This window comes from Rhinatrema bivittatum, chromosome 3 (assembly GCF_901001135.1).
Source record: "Rhinatrema bivittatum chromosome 3, aRhiBiv1.1, whole genome shotgun sequence".
NCBI classification, from domain to species: domain Eukaryota; kingdom Metazoa; phylum Chordata; class Amphibia; order Gymnophiona; family Rhinatrematidae; genus Rhinatrema; species Rhinatrema bivittatum.
The window spans coordinates 126148260-126169353 of NC_042617.1; the positions used below are offsets into that span (position 1 = coordinate 126148260).

At 41.9% G+C, this 21094-nt stretch overlaps 1 protein-coding gene across 4 annotated transcripts in view; it reads right to left on the reverse strand.

Moving 5' to 3' along the window:
- PAPOLG (poly(A) polymerase gamma) overlaps positions 1-20257 on the reverse strand; it is a 246617-nt gene extending 226360 nt beyond the window's left edge. For all 4 annotated transcript variants that reach the window (XM_029593721.1, XM_029593722.1, XM_029593720.1 and 1 more), the window contains exon 1: positions 20091-20257. In XM_029593721.1, the coding sequence (XP_029449581.1) occupies positions 20091-20104 (14 nt within the window). In that variant the 5' untranslated portion in view covers positions 20105-20257. The remainder of the gene's footprint in view (positions 1-20090) is intronic.
- Between the last annotated feature and the right edge of the window lie 837 nt (positions 20258-21094).

The window sequence follows — 21094 nt, forward strand, 5'->3', positions numbered from 1 at the left end:
TGTCTATGGGTTGCACATGTCAGAGATGCGCCATTGAGGCCACAACTGCTCGCACTTTATGTGCATTTGGATGAGAAGATTGGGTCAACTTCTTCTTCTGGAAGCAGAATTGAATGCATTGGGCAATCCAGCTGGATATAGTCCATTTAGCTACAGGAAGACCTGGTGCGTTTGGGTTGAATGACAAACAATTGTGATGCTCGTGACCGACTGTCCTCTTGTAATTGGACTGCAAAAGAGCATTAGCCTATGTGTGCAACAATCTGTCATTCTGATGTTTGGGAAAAAATGTTGGCAGTTCAATGGATTGATTTAGGTGGAATTGGGATACCACTTTTGGAAGGAAAGATGGATGCGTTCGAAGTACAGCTTTGTGATGGTAAAATTGAAGATAAGGGCTATAATGCATTAAGGCTTGGAGTTCGCTATGTGCAGAAGTTACTGTAATGAGGAAGACTACCTTCCATGTAAGGTATTTGATGTGTGCTGAGAGTCTAGTGGCTCAAAGGGCGATAGCATGAGTTGTTCCAAGTTTAAGTTAGATTCAACAGAATCTGAGGTTTAGAAACTGGAGGCCACAGATGGGAAAGGCCCTTTAGAAAACAAGATACCATTGGATGAATTGAGATGGGTTGTCCCCTATGAGGCCTATGATATGCAGCTATGGTGCTGAGGTGCACTGATGGATGAGGTTGCAAGGCCTGTTGTATACAATGTGTGTAGATATTCTAATAGGTATTCTGGTGAACAGTCTAATGGATGTATGCCCTTAGATGAGCACCAGGCAGAGTATCTTCTCCATTTAAAACCATAATGTCGTCTTGTAGACTGTTTCCTAGATTCGATAATTATACATTGTGCAGATGAGATGCCCTGCTCCATTAGGAGGAGCCACTCAATCTCCACGCTGTTAAGTGAAGGGAGGCATGCATTGGGTGCAGTAGTGTCCCTCCTTCCTGTGATAAAAGGTCTGCTCAATCTGGTAGCGAGATTGGATCTTTGATGGATAGATGTAGAAGGTGCATGTACCAAAGTTGTCTGGGCCACGCTGGTGCTATCAATATTAGTTCAGCTGAGTCTTGTATGCACTTCTGTAACATCCTCGTTATGAGGGGTATTGGAGGGAAAGCATACATGAGGGGTTCCGTTCACGGGACTAGGAATGCATCCTGCACCGTTCGATGTTGGCTGAGTCAAACTGAGCAAAATAGATGGCCTTTTGCGTTGACCTCTGTGGCAGAGTTCCATCGTCTGTATTCCCCACTCAGTGAAAATACTTAAGACGGTCTAAGCCAGTAGGTGAAAGTAGTACAAGACAGACCTGTTGCCTTAGGATGGAGATATTTTATTTGCACAATACTACATTGGTTAGAAGAGCCCAACTGGCAGAGGTTTGCACAACAGCTGCATCAGGGGCTGGAATATATAAAAATAAAGTAAAAAACTAAAAAACTAAAAAATGACAAATACATAATTTAAAATGTGAAACAATCAAGACCGGATGCATATAAACCATAAATAAAACATTAAAATTAACACAAGTATGCATAAAGTAAAATGATGAAAAGTAGAAATACATCTTAGAATGAGATATTACGGTTAGCTCATAACTGTAAAAAATGGTTAAATAAATATGAACTGTAAGAACAGAAGATATTGATTATGACCAAAGAATACAATTAAAAATACACCATAAATACATAAAGATATATTGATAACCAAAAAAATAGTAAATAAATTAGGTAGCACATGGAAATAAAAGCAATAAACTGGAGAGGAGGCAGAAAAATAAGAAATACTTTTTATACCTCAAGAATCAAGAGCTTCTAATTCTTCTCTCAAATTTTTTGGAAGCAGCATCTAGTCTGTGAACAGTCAGTATTGCTAGGGAAGGTGAACAAATTGGTAAACTACATCCAACTAGTGTACAGTGAAAGTAAGATGTGAACCTCCAGGTTTCATAGACAAAATATTCAGAAAAAAAATCACTTAATGGCGGCAGCAGCTATCAAAATGAATTGAGATATAAAAACGGAGGTGAAAAATATCGCTGTAAATGGCTGAAAGTAATATATAAACAATTATAGAAACCCTAAACTTAAGATGAATTAAAAAAATATGCAAATGGGGAGTGACAGGGAGTGTATTTGTTGGCAACTGTTTTAAATTAGTGACAAGGAATATGTCTGTAGTGGCGGCAGTACTATTAAAGAACTGGCAATGTGAAGAAAGGCAGTGAAAATAAATGTGCAGAAATGATAAAAAAACTAAATCAAAATGTGAAACGTTAATTTTACCAGAAATGAGATTAAGTTACTTATGGTAATCACCACAGATAGTATCTCCAATGTTGCTCACTGTACACATGGATTACAAAACTCAACCTGGAAGCAAAATTTATACTACCGTGTCATACACTGATTGATAAGTATTTTGTGTCAGTGGATTTTCGATAGCTATCAGTAATGAATACGCCTTGTGTAAAAGCGATCTGTATGTCCAAAAACAGTAATAGTCAAAATTAAGACTGAATTTAAGATTTGGGTCAAGATTGAATTTGTTTCATACTTGGCTCTCATCTTTCCAAACCATGATTATATCTTTCACTTCTGTTTTTATACAGCAGTTAGTTTTGATAGTTTAGCTACCACCATTAAGTTATTTTTTTTCTGAATGTTTTGTCTATGAAACCTGGAGGTTCACATCTTACTTTCACTGTACACTAGTTGGATGTAGTTTACCAATTTTTTCACCTTCCCTAGCAATACTGACTGTTCACAGACTAGATGCTGCTTCCAAAAAATATGAGAAAAGAATTAGCTCTTGATTCTTGAGGTATATTTATAAATAGTATTTATTTTTCTGCCTCTTCTCCTGTTTATTGCTTTTATTTCCTTGGGCTACCTCATTAACTATTTTTTATATGTTATCCACAAGAAAAAAGCAGCTGGATCAAGACCAAGCCCAGAAGATACTGGAGCGGGCCCAACTGAACTGCAATCTCCTGCAGAGAAGCCAGTCAAGGGAGTACCAAGATCTGGTACACTGCCAGCCAAAGCTGTAACCAGACCATCAGAATGAGAGGATCCAGGCTTAGCAAAACAGAGGAAGACAACTCCCCCTAAGCATCCGAGCAGTGCTGACATGTTGGAAGACAAGTCAGGCTGAGAAGCCCTAATATGACAGGCAACACAAAGAAAGACACTTAAGCTGCCATGAGTGGCAGTAACTGCCTTCAAACTGCTCGCGCTTGAAGTTGCATATACAAGTTTATAGGTGCCACAGCAATAAGCACTGCAAGGCGCATGTGATCGTGCGCCCCGCTGGAGCATATCACCATGCGCACAAAGGTCACACCTAGCGCAGCATGCACTGCATATACCAATGTCCTGTAGAGGGCAGTAAAGCACACACAAGCGCGTGCGAAACCACCACCGCGGTCTACCATGTGGCACACCGAAAAAAGCCTATTGTGGGGCCTAGCCTAACAGGGTTGTTCAACCTACCAGGCTGCCCTGTTCCCTTAACCCTAGCAGGAGTGGAAATAATGTTGGGACGACGCACCAAGCACAGAGATCAAAGAAAGGCCTAAAACCCTGTTTCTATAGGTAAATGTTTGTTTCTTTTAAACTTACCAGCTAAGTACAAAGATAGTCTTCAGCTGTGGAGTGAGACAGGGCATCTGCCATCACTGCCATGCTCAGCCTTCTGCACCCACTGCTTTTCAGCTATACAAGCAGTTAAGTCCACGCTGGGAACCAGCTACCGACTAAGGTACACCTCTGAGGGACCACGGAAATCACTTCCTGAACTCTCAACTGGGGAGGGATCTTTAGGTATCACTGCAGGACAGCAGGGTTTTCATTTAATTTAAATTTTTCAAAATTCACAGTAATCCCCATAGGAAGATGCACATCCATCTGCTGGAGATGGTAAATACAGGCAGGCTGGGGTCACTGCAAGAGTATATATACTGTGACGTCAGTTTGCTGTCTCCATCTGCTGGCAGGGGAGCATAACCCACTGGTCCTGAGACCACCTGTCTATATGCTAGAAAATGAAAAAAATTTAAGTTTCAAGAAAATGTCAGCCCCTCACATATATACTTAAAATAGGATGTTGTCGTGTTAGCTCATGTAGTCATGAAAAATTAAAGTCAGTAAATAAGCTGTGACATCTTTTCACTGGCCTAACTTAGAGGCCTATTTACCAAATCACAAACATTAACACAAGTTAGTAAATAAGGCCACTCAGATTAATGAAGCCTATTAACTAATATGTATTACAATTTGATTACCAAGTCTCTTAATATATGTATGCTTAGCTTTCAAGAATGATTATTTTATTTATAAACTTTTCTATACTGATATTTGTGGCAACATCAAATCTGTTTACACGGTAACAGCAAGGAGGAAAATACATTGGATAAATAGGAACAATAAACTTAGTAAGGGAAGAAAGTGAACCAAGCAATAACATCAACAACTAAGATAACAGAGGCAATAAATATTCAACAATATTGTAGCTGTAATTAAAATTGCAACCACTATCACAGTAGAAATAATTGTGACTGAGATTGCACCTACAATCACAGACCAGTTTATATCAGAGGTTGTAACATATGTACAAGGTACTTCGAAGAGCTGGAAAGAGCTGGCATGTCAGGAATAAAGGGAAGCAGGGCTGAAGTTATTGGGGGTACGCTTGTTTGAATAGCCAGGTCTTGAGGTTAGCTCGGAATTTGGATGGACACGTTTCCAATTGTAGGTTAGCAGGTAGGGAGTTCCAATGAGTAGGTCCAGCTATGTAAATAGTTCATTCCCTTGTGGATATGAGGTGTGCATGTTTTAGGGTGGGCACATGAAGAGTCACATTCTTGGAGGCTCTAGTGAGTCGCTTAGAGCTTTTTGGTTGAAATGGTTCTTCCAGCCAATTGGCGTTGTGGATGTGTATGGCTTTGTGGATTATGGTGAGGGTTTTATAGAGAATGCGGGAGGGGATAGGGAGCCAGTGCAAATATTTGAGGATAGGGATAATATGGTCATATTTCGGGCATTGGATATAGTTCATGCTATTGCATTCTGCAGTAGCTGAAGAGGTTTAAGAGAGGTGGAGGGAAGGCCTAGAAAGAGTGAATTGCAGTAGTTAAGTTTTGATATGAGGGTGGCTTGTATAAGTGCGGAAGTCACTGGTATGCAGAAGGGGTTTTAGTTTTTTCATGACTGAGCTTGTAGTAGCCTTCCTTGAGGATTTTGTAGGTTCAGTTGCTGGTCAAGTTGCACACCAAGGTTTTGTGCGCAGGGCTGCATAAAGTAGGAGTTAAAGGCGGGATCGTCTGCAAGGTTGGGATTGGGGGAATATTTTGAGAGATGAAGAGCAGTTCAGTTTTAGAAGAGTTAAGGGAGAGGTGGAGATTGGATAGTAGGGTATTTATGGAGGAAAGGCAATTCTTCCAGAATTCAATTGCATTAGTGATAGAGTTGCAAACAGGAATAATGATTTGAACATAGTCTGCGTAAAGGTAGAACTTGAGACCAAGGTCTGCAAGGAGATGACAGAGGGGGATGAGGTAGATATTGAAGAGGGTGGATGAGAGGGAAGAGCCTTGGAGGAACTCCTTGGGGCAGGGCATGGTGGGAGGATTCAGCATTGCCAATTTTAACAGAGTATTGCCTGTTAGAGAGAAAGGAAGTGAACCAACTTAGTGCAGTGCCTGAGAGGCCAATGTCAGTGAAACAGGAGATGAGTTGGGTGTGGCTTACAGTATCAAATGCAGCAGAGATATCTAAGAGGGCAAGGATGAAGCAATGACCTTGGTCCATTCCTCTGATGAGATGATCAGAGAGGGAGAGTAGCAAGGTTTCTGTGTTAAGGTGCTTACGGAAGCTGAATTGAGAGTAGTGGAGTAAATATTTTTCTTCAAGGTAGTTTTGATAGCTGGGAGTTGACCACCTTCTCCATGATTTGAGATGAATGGGAGGTTAGAGATGGGCCTTGTGGGTCTAGGGAGGGTTTTTAAGAAGGGATTTGATCACGGCATGTTTGAGGGGTTTGGGAACAATGCCTGAAGAGAGGGAGCTGTTTATGATAGTGGCTAAGGGTTTGGCATCGAAAGTAGCACTTTTGTGGGAATGGTGTCTGAAGGATGGGAGGCAGGTTTCATCTTTTTGAGGATGGAATTGATTTCAATTGATGAGGTGAGCTCAAGGGAGTTTAGGGTGGCAGGTGTAGAAAGGGGGTCTTGTGGGGTATAAGGGGGTTCGGGAGGGAATCTGAGGAGGATATTTGATATTTTGCTATGGATGGAAGTAGCTAGTTCACTTTTGTTCTTTGCTTCATTATCAGGGATGGGAGGTGGTCAGATTTGGTGAGTTTAGAGATGTATGAGAAGAGGGCTTTTGGATTGTAGATATAGTCATGTATTCTTGCAGGGAAGAAGTCACGTTTGGCATTTAGGGTGGAGGATCTGTAAATGTGAAGTGCAGATTTGAAGGTGGAAGCTTTCTGTCAGTAAGGGTCTTTCCGCCAGGCTTTTTGTCTAAGGTCATTCTTTTTTTTGTTTCAGATCAGCAGTTTACAAAGGTGTTTGGTTCTTGGCTGTAGGGTTTCGTTCACGTCTAATGATAGGGCAGTGTTTATCTGCAATGTCTAAGGTGAGGTTGCTCCAGGATTCAATTGCGGCATTGGGATTAGAGCAATCGAGTTTGTGGATGGAGTTGGAGAAGGCAGAAATAAGATCACTGGGGCAGGGTTTTCTATAATTAATAGTGTTGTTGGGCATATGGTGGTTTGAGACAGGGGTCTTTATAGAGTAAAGTTTGATGAGTGTATGGTCTGACCATGGGACAGGGGTGCAGACGGGAGTGTTAGTGGAGGATCTGAGAGTTAATAAACAACAAATCTAGGGTGTGCCCAGCTTTATGGGTAGGAGAGATGATTTGCTTGTAACCCATGGCCTGAAGGGAGTTGAGGAGCTTGGGGAGGCATCAACATGCCATCAGGTCAATACAAAAAAGCTAAAGTTTAGTGTTACCTGCTTATTTTCCCTTTAATCTGGCTAGACCAGTCCTTTCATGTGATTTCTCCTCCACAGCTGAGACAGAGAACATACCTTTTTCCCCTATGTGACAATAGGCAGCTATAAGGGAGTCATTTAGGCAGTTGTCAGTAGCCTTTTGTAGGCACAAGAAGTGGACAGCTACCCTATCCTTAATTTGAAAAAGGAAGGAAAGGAGCCAAATTGGAACAGGGAAAAAGCTTCAGTCCCTCTATGCTCTTCCCTGCTCCCTTGGGTTATATTTCCCCTATTTCTCCCTTTTTTCCATGTTGAAAATACAGAACTGGCATGTCTTCACCCACAAAAGTGGGTTGAAAGGGAAGGAAAGATAGATAGCACATCACTTCTAGATTGTATTAGGCTTTGGTAGTATGGTAATCTAAGGTGGACCTTGGAGTGCTCAAGGAAAGGTAGTTAACACCTAATCTTCCTCCTAGATCAGTCCTTATGCATGGGAAATTAAGTTTTTACTTCCCCCGGGTGAGAGCAAGACTGCTGCGCTAAAGACACCGTCTCCAAAAAGCTGTATCTGCCTTGGCTTGCATGTCCAGTCGGTAATGATGCAAGTCTAATCCAGCGTCCCTGTAGTGTGACTCTCCTGCTTCACAGCTAAGGTGGCAATGGTATTAATGGAGTTGTGTTATGGAGTGAATCACTTAAGAAATCAAGAGTAAGGATTGGAAGAGGAAAAATTGCTCTTCCAGCTGAATCTCTTCAGGAAACAAGGGACAGAAACCACCCTGGCCCCATTATAATGTAAATTTCCTATTAAAACAGTCCTTTAGGTTCTCCCACTTGTATTCAAGGCTTAATTTTAAATTTCTTTACACTTAATACTTGTACTTTGGCTTGGTTCTGCCACAGGACAGGAAGAAACAGCCTTCCACTTGCCCAGGGTCTCAGAGAGAATCAGCCCTCTTGAGCAGCCAATACAGTAAAGTACCAGCACCAGGAAAGTGAATAGAAAAGCAGAAAAAATGCTTTTCTGTACACCCTCCAACTTAATATCATAGCAATATTAAGTGAGAGGCCCCAAAAATTTAAAAGTCTGCCCGTGGCCCGCAAGACAGATGCTCAATTTTGCTGGCATCCGTTTTCCAAACCCGTGGCTATCAGCGGGTTAGAGAATAGATGCCGGTAAAATTGAGCATCGGCTGTCAAACCCACTGACAGCTGCTGCCTCCTTTTGCCGTGGGCCCTCATTTGCATGTGGGCAGATACTGAATCACACACCCAGGACACTGGCCTGTGAGTGCGTCGGGAGAGCAGGAGCTTGCCGGCTCTCCCACACTTTTCTGTATCAGCCCGAGGGTCTGGATGCGTGGCTACCTGCAAGTCCTTAATTGGCCATCTGTAGCAAGGTATGGCTTGACCTGCACTTTCAGGGATAAACCTTTGTCAAGACCTTTTCAGATAAACTCCAGAATGCATGCAATGCTTGCTTTACAGGGGGGAACCATACAACTTTGGCAGAAGCTTTTGAACAGCTGCCAAATACAAATATAAGCTACGTATGTGGATGGCTGCCACACCTTTAACATGGTTGAAATAATGAGGGAATAGCCCTCCCTATGCAGGTATGCCCTCTTAAAGGGCCAGGCCACAAGACAAAATGGAGACAGGCCTGGTATGTCTTCCCACCAGTAACCTCATTGGGTCCGTGTACCATAGTCTCCTTGGCCAGTCTGGTGCTATCAGAATTACTGTGAAAGCAGGATTTTCACTTTTTTCAGTGTCTTGCCCAGAGGCCAAAGAGGGAATACAAAGGATATCCTTCAGCCAAAGTCTCAAGATGTCTATCCTGTTTGCCCCTTGTTCCTTCTGCTGAATAACCAGCCCACCTTGGCATTTGCTTAAGCCACCATGAAATCCAGTGCCAGCAATCCATATTGATGCACTATCTGAAATGGTTTTTGGCTGAGTTTTCTGTTCTCCAGGGTTTAGCCAGAGTCTGAGGAAGTTGGCTTGAATATTCTCAAGTCCCACAATGAGTCATGGATGGGAGAGTCAGATTTAGTTCTGCCCACCTGAACAGAAGACTTGCTTCCATTGCTAGTGGCCAACTGCAGGCACCCTTAATGTGGTACTAATATCCCATATTGCAGATATGTTAAAAGCAATGAAGAGGTAGTGAAACTGACCTGTCACAAGAAGCCATTCTTACTCTAAAATTTTTTTTAAAAAGTTAATCATAGGTAACTTTATAATTACTAACAAGTATTATAGCAGCTTTGGTTTTGCTAGCCAGGCAGCTGCCACAGACTAGCTAGAAAAATGCTATGTAAACAGAAAAGTATTGGTACAGAAACTATGTTTAGAAACACACCAAGGTCATGTTGGCACCATAGCTTGTAGCAGGCCCATAGATATTTGCATACAAAGCGAGGGATATAATTTACATGCAGAGCAAGAGCAAACTAACATTCAGCCATTCAGATTTATAGTAAAAAGCAAATCAAATTTTGACAATTGTGTAACCCAGTAGAGAGGCTGGAAATGTACAAGTGTAAACCCAATATATCTTATCAGTGGAATTATTTGAGAGAGTTTTATATGGTGCCTTGCATAGCACTATTTCTCTCCATAAGGTATGCATTATATAAGATTTATAGCATTGAATAAAAAGGATTTCCCTCTCCATAGCTGTTGGCTCTAAGGGTTTATTTCATTGTACCACATCACCCCATTGTTCATGTATACTACCATAATAAACAAAAAGATCACTCAATGGGTCCTGTGAATCAAAATGAATGAACAAAAGTCACCTCTTCTGTATTTTGTAATTTTAAAACGTGGCTCAAAAAGTATCTAAGACAGTGCTAATGCTGTTTCATATGCAAACAATTGAATATAGAAAAATATATTTAAGAGTACCGCATCAGCAAGCCTGTCAACGTATTCAATCTGACGGAATTGAACCATTCGGTCTTATCTGCGGCTCTTTGTGGCTGTATAGCCCATGATTAATGGACGGCTGTATTGCCTGCGATGTTAAAAGTATCAGAAAAGAACTTAAGCTGCTTCTTAAGCTCCGTCTAGAGCGGCACCGAGGCTAGTAATCCAAGAGTCACGGCTGGAGAAAGCCTGTGGCAATTTGACTATTTGTGTGTCTGTCCCATGTACAGTCAAAAAGCCGTGAAGCTTGCAAATGATTATTTGTATGTTGTCTGTTGATATTGTGGCTCTTTCAGCCTGTAACAATGGCAAACAAATCATCTGTGTGCCCCGACTGTACAGTGTTAACCAAACCGACAGCGGCTGGTGTTTCGCTGCTAAGCTGCAGCTTCGTCAGGGGTATTTTTCTAAGGAACAAACAGCATATGGCCGAAATTAGACGGGTAATCAAGAACAAATATACTTAGCTTGGTAATGTTGATAAGCCAACCTCTTTCATGAATGCCAGGTCTCTCAATGATTCTCAAAAGCGGGACAGAGACCGCTGTACCCAGGCAATGAAAATTAAATAGCCCGTGGAAAAGTCAACGCGGGACCAATCTACAGGACCAGTTAGTTCATTCGGATTCAGCAAAACAATCACGCAGCAACGACAGGTTCGCATAAGGCATGCAGCTTGTGTTTGGTTTGCATCATGATAGAAACATCAGCTATCTTTTCCAGACTCAACTTTACTCTGGTGTTAAAACACACCGATTGCACATCAGTTGGATTGGTCTACATAATACAATATCCCTGCAATCTCTGGTATGTAGGAAAAACAAAACACTCTCAAAACAAGGATGATAGAACAAGTCCTGTCTAAATAAAGCACGGGTCACTACTCTAGTATCACATTGTTTGGAATTTTCACACAGTTTTGATTCTTTATGGGATTGTGTTCTGACAGCATCTCCCATTTTGGTGTGGTGGAGATTTTAATACATTTCTACTACAAGAACATTGGATCCATTTATTAAATAAAGTACAACCTGTTGGCCTTAATTCCACGTTAGAACTACAAGTGTTTCTTGAATAATTCATCCAGCAACCCTTTGGTTGATTATATCATACCATCGGGGCACACACATGGCCCCTTCCAGCCTTAACACAGGACATTTAGAGGCTTCACAGCTACTCGTTTAATTGGAACAGTTGTAGATATTGTTCAGAATCACCACATGCCATTACAGTAGTGACATCTAGAATATAAGCCACAGTGTTCATTTTCACATTGTTGACATGGTTGCCATGCTCATGACGTTGCTTTGACGTCATAACGTTGACTTTTCCGCGGGCTATTTAATTTTCATTGCCTGGGTACAGTGGTCTCTGTCCCGCTTTTGAGAATCATTGTGAGACCTGGCATTCATGAAAAAGAGGTTGGCTTATCAACATTACCAAGCTAAGTATATTTGTTCTTGATTACATGTCTAATTTCGGCTATATGCTGTTTGTTCCTTAGAAAAATACCCCTGATGAAGCTGCAGCTTAGCAGCAAAACACCAGCTGCTGTCAGGTTGGTTAACACTGTACAGTCGGGACACACGGATGATTTGTTTGCCATTGTTACAGGCTGACAGAGCCACGATTTCAGACAACATACAAATAATCATTTGCAAGCTTCACGGCTTTTTGACTGTACATGGGACAGACGCACAAATAGTCAAATTGCCACAGGCTCTCTCCAGCCGTGACACTTGGATTACTAGCCTCGGTGCCGCTCTAGATGGAGCTTAAGAAGTTCTTCATTCTGATACTTTTAACATCGCAGGCAATACAGCCGTCCATTAATCATGGGCTATATAGCCGCAAAGAGCCGCAGATAAGACCAAACGGTTCAATTCCAGATTAAATACGTTGACAGGCTTGCTGATGCGGTACTCTTAAAAATATATTTTTCTATATTCAATTGTTTGCATATGAAACAGCATTAGCACCGTCTTAGATACTTTTTGAGCCACATTTTAAAATACATGTACACTACCACCATGATGTTATCAGATAGAATTTATTAGTGACAGAACAAATAGTAGGGCCCATCTGATGGCCTTGGTCTCCAATCTATTAACCAAGTCTATTCTAAACTTGCCCACTGACCCTGCATCACCTGACCTTGGCATTGTGCTCCCAAGCCTATTTTAATGGCATCCATAGTTATGTTGATGCAGGACAGGGCCTAGGTCAATGCCTTTTGACAGAATGGAGAACTCTGCCCACCATTCCAAACTCTCATGGTCTAAAACAGGTAGAGGCACGATTCATATTAGACATTCAGGGACCACAGAAACACGAAGGTTTGTTGCAATGGGCAACTATCTCTAACTCAAGGAATTAAGATAGTCCCAAATTCTGATGTCTCTTGAAATTGGAAGTTCTGTACCTAAGTCATTAGAATGGCTATTCTCTTTGGAGTAAGGGTAACTTCTCTGTGGTATTAAAATAAAAAAAAAATATATATATAAAAAAAAAATAAATAAAAAAAAAAAAAAAAAGAGGGCCACAAGAAATTCCAGGGACTGGGTAGGGTGTAAATTGCTTTTGGTGTGGTTTACCACCCAGCCTAGCTGATCTAACAAATAGAGAACTGTTTGAGGCCTGTTTGCTTTCCTGGAAAGACATGGCTCTGAAAAAGCCAGTCATCCAGGTAGGGGTGGACCAATATGCCTCATTTACGAAGTGCATGAACTACCACTATCACCATGGTGAAAACCCAAGGGGCAGTCACAAGCCCAAAGGGAAGGACTTGTAATTGGAAATGCTTGCCCAAGACACAATCACATTAGATTTTGGTAAGTGTCTCACAGTGAATATGTAAATTGTCCTCCACTAGATCCAAGCATACTAGTAATTATCTTTTTTTTTTATAAACAGACATATCAGAGCAAAGCATTTCCATTTGAAAGTTGGATTCCAGAAACAACTCCTTTCAGATCTAGAAACAGAAGGATCAGCCACCCTTTGGGACAATGAAATACCCCCATCCTTACTCTTAAGGGGACTAGGTCTATTGCCTGCAGCTTTGTTAAGGTGGTCTTTATTGTCTACCTCTTGGCCAAGGAGGAACAAGACAACAAACCTTGGTGACCAGGGGCAAGAATTCCAGAGAATGACCTTGAATATTATACAAGACTCACTGGTCTGACATAAGATGGGTCAATTCCATGAAGAATTACCTGGGACATCCCCATACTGGCATTACCACAGGACAAACCTGCTGTATGTTACAGAGATGGGCATCCAGAGCCTGCAGCCAAGGCAGAATCCCCCTTAGTCTTTCTTGCTCTGCAAAAGGAATGGGTTTTGCCTTACCAGAATGTGGAGGCAAATATTTATCTGGTTTTGAGTCCTTTGTGCCTGACTGGGGATCTGTCTTCCAGGCATCTCTGCACCCCCGACTAATTTTTCCAGCTCTTCTCCAAGAGGCAGACCTCCTTTAAAAGGGGAGCTTACAATGGCACCCCTTGGATACAGCATCTACCACCCAATTGCATAGCTAGAGCAGCCTTCTGGCTGCCACTGCTCAGGATGGCACACAGATTAACCCGGCTGTATCTTCACTCTGGAAGTTGCTGGACCCATCGCCTAGATGTGGCAGGTGCAGAGAAGTCACCACTCCAGTTACCACATCTAGGCGACAAACAGAAAAGTGATAGCAGAAACAGCCATATGGCCCATCTGCCCAATTTAGCATCATTCAGATATTTTGTCTCCACCACCTCCACTGGGAGGCTTCTCCATCCATTCACCAGCCTCTCTATAAAGAAATATTTCCTATTACTTCTCATTCTACCCCATTTCACCCTCATCTCATGACCCCTCATTCTAAAAAGTCTCCTTTCTGATGAAGGCAACTCACCTGCTGTGCATGGAAACCTTTGAGATTTGAATGTCTATCATATCTCCCCTCTCTTGCCTTTCCTCTAGGGTAGTAGTTCCCAACTTGTGCCCCTCAAATCCCAAAGGATCTGCCAGACAATACAGGAACTCCACAAAGTCTGCACCAAGCAGCACAGGCCACCATCGTACCCCACCCTGCAGCAGCCAAAAAGAGTGAAAGAGGCCAGTCAGGCCAACGGTGCACACCATCTGTTGGCAGAATGATAAAAGCAGGCCACGGGGGTGCCAGCAGACTGAGTGAGGAGGCACAGTGAGAGAAGGGGTGTGTATGAGAGAGAGTGCCTGTGTGAAAGAGAGCATGGCAGCTTGTGTGAATAAAAAGAGCATGAGCATGTATGATTGACAGAGTGAGCGTAGTGAGCCTGTGCGCGTGAGGGAGCATGTGTGAGCATGTGTACAAGAGGAAGCGTGTGTGAGCATGTGAGAGAACATGTGCGTATGTATGAGAGAGGAGAAAGTTAGAGCTTCCCACCGTTACTAATCCATGGCAATCTCAGGGTGACTGGAAATAAGTTCCCAGGCATGGAGTGGGGGAATTTTTAAATCCTTTTAGTTTTAATTGTTGGCTGCTATTTCATATCTGAGATTTTGAAACATTTTGTTTGGGAAATTTAAAAATAATTTATATGTATGTGTCAGTTGAAATGTTTAGTATGGTTTTACTATTATTGATATTTTATATTTGATGTTTTAATAGAAACAGCAATGTTTGTTTTTCCACTGTTGCAATGCATACAGAGTCTGGCTTCTTGCAGTTTCCAGTTGAGTTTTGTCTGCACATTTGTATTTCTACTCTTGGTCGCTGAATTCAGTATTTGGCAAGGGCCTATCAGTGTTCATGTGACCAATGTGAGAAATGTTGCTAGCATGTAGTTTCTATATAGGGATCTATAGCATCCCGAGTAGTTCTGTTTTTCTAATTGGAGGTGTTTTAGGGCCTGATGTAATGTTTGCAATGTTGCCTTTTCATACTCAGAGTCTGATAGTTAGGATGTTATGGAGCAGGTTTCCTATAGGTTCTGAGTACTTTTTTTTTGCAGAATTTTGTATTATACAATATTCCTGGTACTGGATGGAGTTTTATTGGAGGTGACAATTGAATTTGAATATTTTTCTGTAGTGTGGGGTAAAGGAAGGTCTCCTTGTTCTGCTCTGCATCCATTGTTGAGGAAGTTTCTGTGAATGCAGATATTATAGAATGTGAAGCACAGGTTTTATATTCGGATTTGTCTTATATGGAAGAATTTTTGATTGATGCTCTTGAATAATGTTAGTGGTAGTTGTACTAGATGGTTGAAATTGGTCAGGTTTTGTTACTTAGGTTCCTTTGTTTAGAGATACAACTGCCAAGCATGTCCAGCAACTTGTGATAAAAGTGCAAAACATTTTTACAGTGCCTCTTGCTTTATGAGCATGGGTGTCCTTCTCTGCATATATGAAATATGGTGACAGGCAGTTGTGGAGAACCATCAGACCCCTGCCAATATCAAACAGGGTGATTTCTTTCAAAATAAATTATAATTAAAAAAATACCACGATGGGGGGATTTCAGAGTGAAATGTGTAGAGAGGTATGCACATATCCCTTTTAGTGATGTGAGCCTCTCAAACATCCATCTTTCCCCCTTTTCCATGTCTCTCTCCCTCCCCCTTCCATCTGTCCAGTCCTTCCAATTGCCCTCCAACTCACTATTTTTTACTTATTTAAAACTTTTTCTATACAGTCTGGTTATGCACCATCACAACGGTTTACAAAAAGGCACATATATTTAATGTTCAGCTAGGGTGATACTACCTTACAAAGTGCCAATATAGTTTTGGTTACATGTTTCAATAATACAATCTGTGTAAGGTGACATGGTACTTGTCTGTACATATAATTACCAGGGTAACCATATAAGTGTTATACTTCATACTGTCTCTATCTAGTCTTCAACTTAAAGTATGAGAAAATAATAAAATATGCAAATACACATCATGGTGACTGAGCTGTGTGTTAATGTTCTGTTGCCTGTTAGTTCATACTTCCTATTCTGTTTTAACAGTAAAAAGCGTTTTTGAACAACCAGGTTTTTAAACCTTTTTAGAGAGATCTAAAACTATTCAAATCCAGTTTCCAGTGGTATTGTGTTCCACATTTGTCCAGCTAATGATAGGGCTCGCTCTCTAACTTGGGTCAGTCTGGCTGTACTGACTGAAGGGATGGTTAGAAGGACTTTATTGGCTGATCTAAGATTTCTGAGGGACATGTAATCGTAGCACTGTGTTTAACCAATCTGCTTTTTCCTCAAGTTTTTGATTGTGCAGAGTGCTTTAAAATGTACCCTTTGTTCAATTGGCAGCCAGTGTAGTTCAGCAACTGTGAGTGATGTGATCTCTTTTTTTCGGGTAAGTATTCTGGCGGCAGAGTTCTGTAAGATTTGGAGTGGTTTTATAGTTGAATATGGTAAGCCCAGAAACTGTTGCAGTAATCTGGGCTAGCGAATGTAAGGGCCTATAGAACTGTTCGAAAGTGTGTTTGGGTTAATAAGGGTTTCAATCTCCTGAGGACCATAAGTTTGGCGTAACCATCTTTCACCTTCAGTGATGTGCTGCTTAAGGCAGAGTTCCATGTCTATTACTCCTAGGTTTCTGGCTTTCTTGGCTAGTTCTACTTTCTGATCATTTTTAAGTCTAATGGGTGTTTGAATTACCTCAATGTTTTTTCACTCTAGGTTGTGACGATGTTGATTACCATGACTCTACCAGTCACGGTAGTCACATCCTCACCATGCTCTCATACCCTCTCCCCACAAGTCTATCTCCGCCAGTCTGTCTCTATCCTGCCCTCTCCTCACTCTGCAGTCCATCCCCTCAAGTCTCTCCAGATCCAAACAGATCAAGCTGTGTAGCTGCCTGTAGTTACACTACATAAGTTATTGAATATGAATATATTCTTGCACATTTACAGCTGTGCTTAGCAGTTATATGTACTCTTTATCAGTAAGCATTTAATACATTTTATATATATCAACGAGTCTGGTGTGCATATAATTGTTTGTCATTAATTTTTCTATGTATGGCACAACTGCAAGAAGCATGTGGGGGTCAGCAAAAACTTTGGAACATATACAGGGGCAATATCACCTCCCTTTTACTGTTGACCATTCCGCTACCTATGCAGCCAAGCATCTTTCTGACTTTTACTGCTGCTTTAGCACCTGTTTGGCCATCTTAAGATCAGATACAATAGCCCCAGATCCTGCTCTCTTTGTGCTTAGAGGGTAAAGGAGGGTAGAGAGCACTTTAACCTCCATTGGCTCGGGTACAAATTTAAGACTGTCCTCTGCGCATCAGGAAATTCCTATAGTACCTGAATGTAATCTGCTTGGATTGTGCCTGACATAGCAGAATATAAATTCAATAAAGAAATAACAAATAAAGAATTTCCAATACTGTACCTCTCGTGGATTTTTGCAGTCTAAATGCCTTACTCTGCACTTTTTAGCATTAAATCTTAATTGCTAGACCTTAGATCATTCCGAGCTTCGCTTGATCCCTCCATGTTTTGTACGCCTTCCTGGATATCCTCCCTCTTTTAGATTTTGGTAACATCGGCAAAAAGACAAACCTTTCCCAATAACTTCTGTTAGTTCACTCAGAAAAATACTGAGAACCAGTCCAAGAACCAATCCCTGAGGTTCACTACTAGTAACAACCCTCTCCTCAACAGAAAACCCTTTGTCACCTCCCAAAAGTATGTAGTGATTACCAGGTACTTGCTTTACAAGCTTCCAAGGGAGAAACCAATCACAGTTCTGCCCAAGAAAATGCTTGTGCCTCCATTCCTCAATTTTCAGTCTTTGAGCCACAGACAGGGTGCTGGGATACTGATGCTCAACTGAGGGAATGAGAAGCCTGTCCTGATCTAATCCTGTTTGATACAAGAGGACAATCCCACAGCATGGCATGCTTATGCACCATCTGCTGGACAAAGAATACTGGTAGCCTGTTAGAGCAGAGCTGCAGTGGCTTGCATAAGTATCTGACTCCCTAAAAAGTCAACTGATGTATGGATTACAAATGCCACTTACACAGATTGTTCTAGACAGAAGAGGTGAGGAAGGCCCCGTCAGCAACTCTGTATCAGCCTCTCTTTACTAGCAGGCAGGTAGAATGACTACAGCGAGAATCCCCATGTATCCACAAACACTTCTCACATGGGATATCTCCATGAATACTCACCTCTGCAAGGTCCTAGGCCTGCCATTGAGTCACTACAGAGTTCAACCTTGACTGATTTTTTTTTAAACTTTATGCTTCCACAGAGGGTAGCAAAAGGTAGAAAGGCAGAGAAGCAAGCTGGGGAGGGGAGGAGCTCCAGCATCTTGCTACTCAGTCTGGCTCCCCAGCTCCAAGGAATGAGGGGGGGAAGCATCTGTACCAGGGCTGCTCTACCAAGCCCTTAAGGATAATAAGGCTCAAGCCTGAGATAAAAAGCTAAAAGGTTTTTTTAAATTCTGGGAGCAGGCCTCTGATGAAAGCACCACTGTTGCCCCAGAAGCCATTAAGCTCGACCAGGCCTAGAACCAACCAAGCCTCTGGGAGCTGCTAGAAATTGTCCTAACTAACCTGCAACAGCTGAAAAAGACTACTGGCAACTGCCTAAGACCTCCCCCATCTCCCTTACATCTGGTGTCTCCTGGCAAAAATGTGTTCCCTACCTCCTACAGCTGTGGAAGGGAAACACCAAGTGCAAGGACTGGTCTAGCAGGAATATAATGCTGCTGTTCAAGAATACAATACATTTGCTATAATTAGCTTAATTATAGCTTAAGTTCAATTTCAAACAAACTTGCCAAGTAAAAGGGCTCAGAGTTTAGTGAGAGAAAAGTGAAACAAAGTTTACAATTCTAGAAAACCAGGCAGTGAATTAGGAAAATTTAAAGGACTCCGACTTAAAAAAAAATGCAAAACAAATCACACTTAGGAGTACATTAAACAAACCTCAACATGTATACTGATTTTTATTGTCACAAACTAGTATTTCTTTTCTTTATTCAAAAGTTATTATATACTGCTTCTAAGGAAAAAACATGCTAAGCAGTTTACAGCAGAACGTACAAAATAAGAACCCAGGAAATAAAGACCACACAAAAAGCAAACACTGAATGATACAACAATCCATAAAGTTCATGAATTCAATGTAATTGATAACAAAAACATAGGGATAGTAAAAATAACATGAGCTGTGTGTGTATATATATATGTTATATTATATATACACTTACACACAATATCAGAATTCAAGAAAGCCTGAAATGAGTAGAGAATCCTCAGCAAGAAAAGCTATCAACTGAAGTCCACAGTATTACAGTAGAAAGGGAAAATACCCAACTACACAGCCTTTATATGCCATCACATTGTGTTCCGACGCTGCCAACTTGAATACCGCACAAATGAAAAAATACCTTTAAGAAAGTAGTACATAATGCAGCCAAAGTCTACATTTACAGACTATTTAAAGACTATTTACAGTTTGACTTCCAAAGTACCAAGAGCTTTATATCAGCTTCAAACAAGAAAAGCCGCAGCTCCCGGAGAGACTTTACGAAAAAGTAGACAAACGAATGAAATCGTTTGCCAGCCCATAACCAACTCCTCAAGAACGCCTTACATTCTTCTTCCCTTATCGACACTGCAGAGGCACACAAGTAAACTTCTGGGAGTACTGAAGGCAGAAGGAAGGGAAAGTGCTGGTGGTACTAGAAGCAGCAGCAGCAATGAGAGAGGCGCGTTTCACACTGACTTTATACACAAAACAGGTTTGAATTTGTACAAGCTGTTCGTAAGTTTCGAATGTGTGATAATTCAACCTCTTTTCGGGTCTTACACGTGTGTCTAATATATGTTCATGCATTTCTCTGACTTCAGAGTAGGGAACTAGGAAACGAGTGTCCACCCACCCCTGAAACACTGCCCATGAAGTGGGAGAACAGAGACCTTTTTCAGGCGCACTGCTCTCAGACAGCGCGTCACTGGTACCCTCTCCCGCCGTAATAACCTCGCCGGCCCCAGACAACACACGGGGGGTTTCCCCATCATAATCCCAGTCCCACCAGAGAAGCTCTGGAGAGTAAACAGCCGGGCGGGGAAAGGACCGCAAGCCCAGTCACTGCCACCCGGCCCCCTCCTCTCACAGCTCCAAGCAACGGACTTACGCCATTTCCTTCATGACCCCTGGGACAGCCAGACAGAAGGCGGCGGCGGCGACGTCCTACCCTCATCAAGTCTCAACTACAACCAGCCACATGGGGGCCGGCCGCAGCCGCTCCCCATTTATTACCAGCCAGCTGTGTCCAACATGGCGCCTAGCGGCTTCCCAGCATTCCCCATTTCTGACCCTCAGCCAACCATAGACGGTAAAGCAGCTCAGCGCTAGAGCCGGCAGTCGCCGCAGCCAGCGCCCCTAGCGGCCATCCCCGGTAATATCTAGGAAGGGTATGGACGGGGCAGATAGAGAGAAACTGGATTTTCGCTGGTATTTCTCAATTCTGTATGTATATTTTTCCCTTTTATTTCACCCACTTTATGTATTACTGTGGCAACCCATGCACAAAATGTCATATTAATACAATTTTCCTGATTCTTAGTCTCACTGAAGGAACTAAAGAATATCAGGGTCTGATAGTGCCACTTAGCCCAATTAGTTCCAATTTATCCGGCTAAGTGGCAGTGTTTCAATATTTGACCTTGTTGAGCAGCTACTGCTTAGCCGGTTAACTATTAGGCCTGCTAAATAGTTATCCAACTAAGTAGTGGGCAGGACAGATAAATAACTTAGGCGTTTAAGTGGTGATTTTCAGCCTTATCCAGCTAAGAGGGCCATATTCAATAAACTAGTGAGTGGATTAGTTATCTGGTAAAGTAAGTCAGATAGCTTGTCCCGTATGTTCACCTGAATAAACCGCCCCCTGCATAATCCTTTCCTAAAGTTATCCAGCTGCGTGTACTCGGATAATTTAAAAAGCTAACCAGCTAGGGTTGAATATAATTGGTTAGCAGGCTCATAGTCAGCGCCACTTAACTGGTGGTTCAGCGGTCCGCACTTAGCTGAATAAGTACTTATCTGACTAAGTGGTGGGCAGGAAATGCTTAATTTAGCCGGGAAAGTGCCAGGTAAGTTAAATGGATGTTAGACCTGCTTAACAGCAGGTCTAAAGTT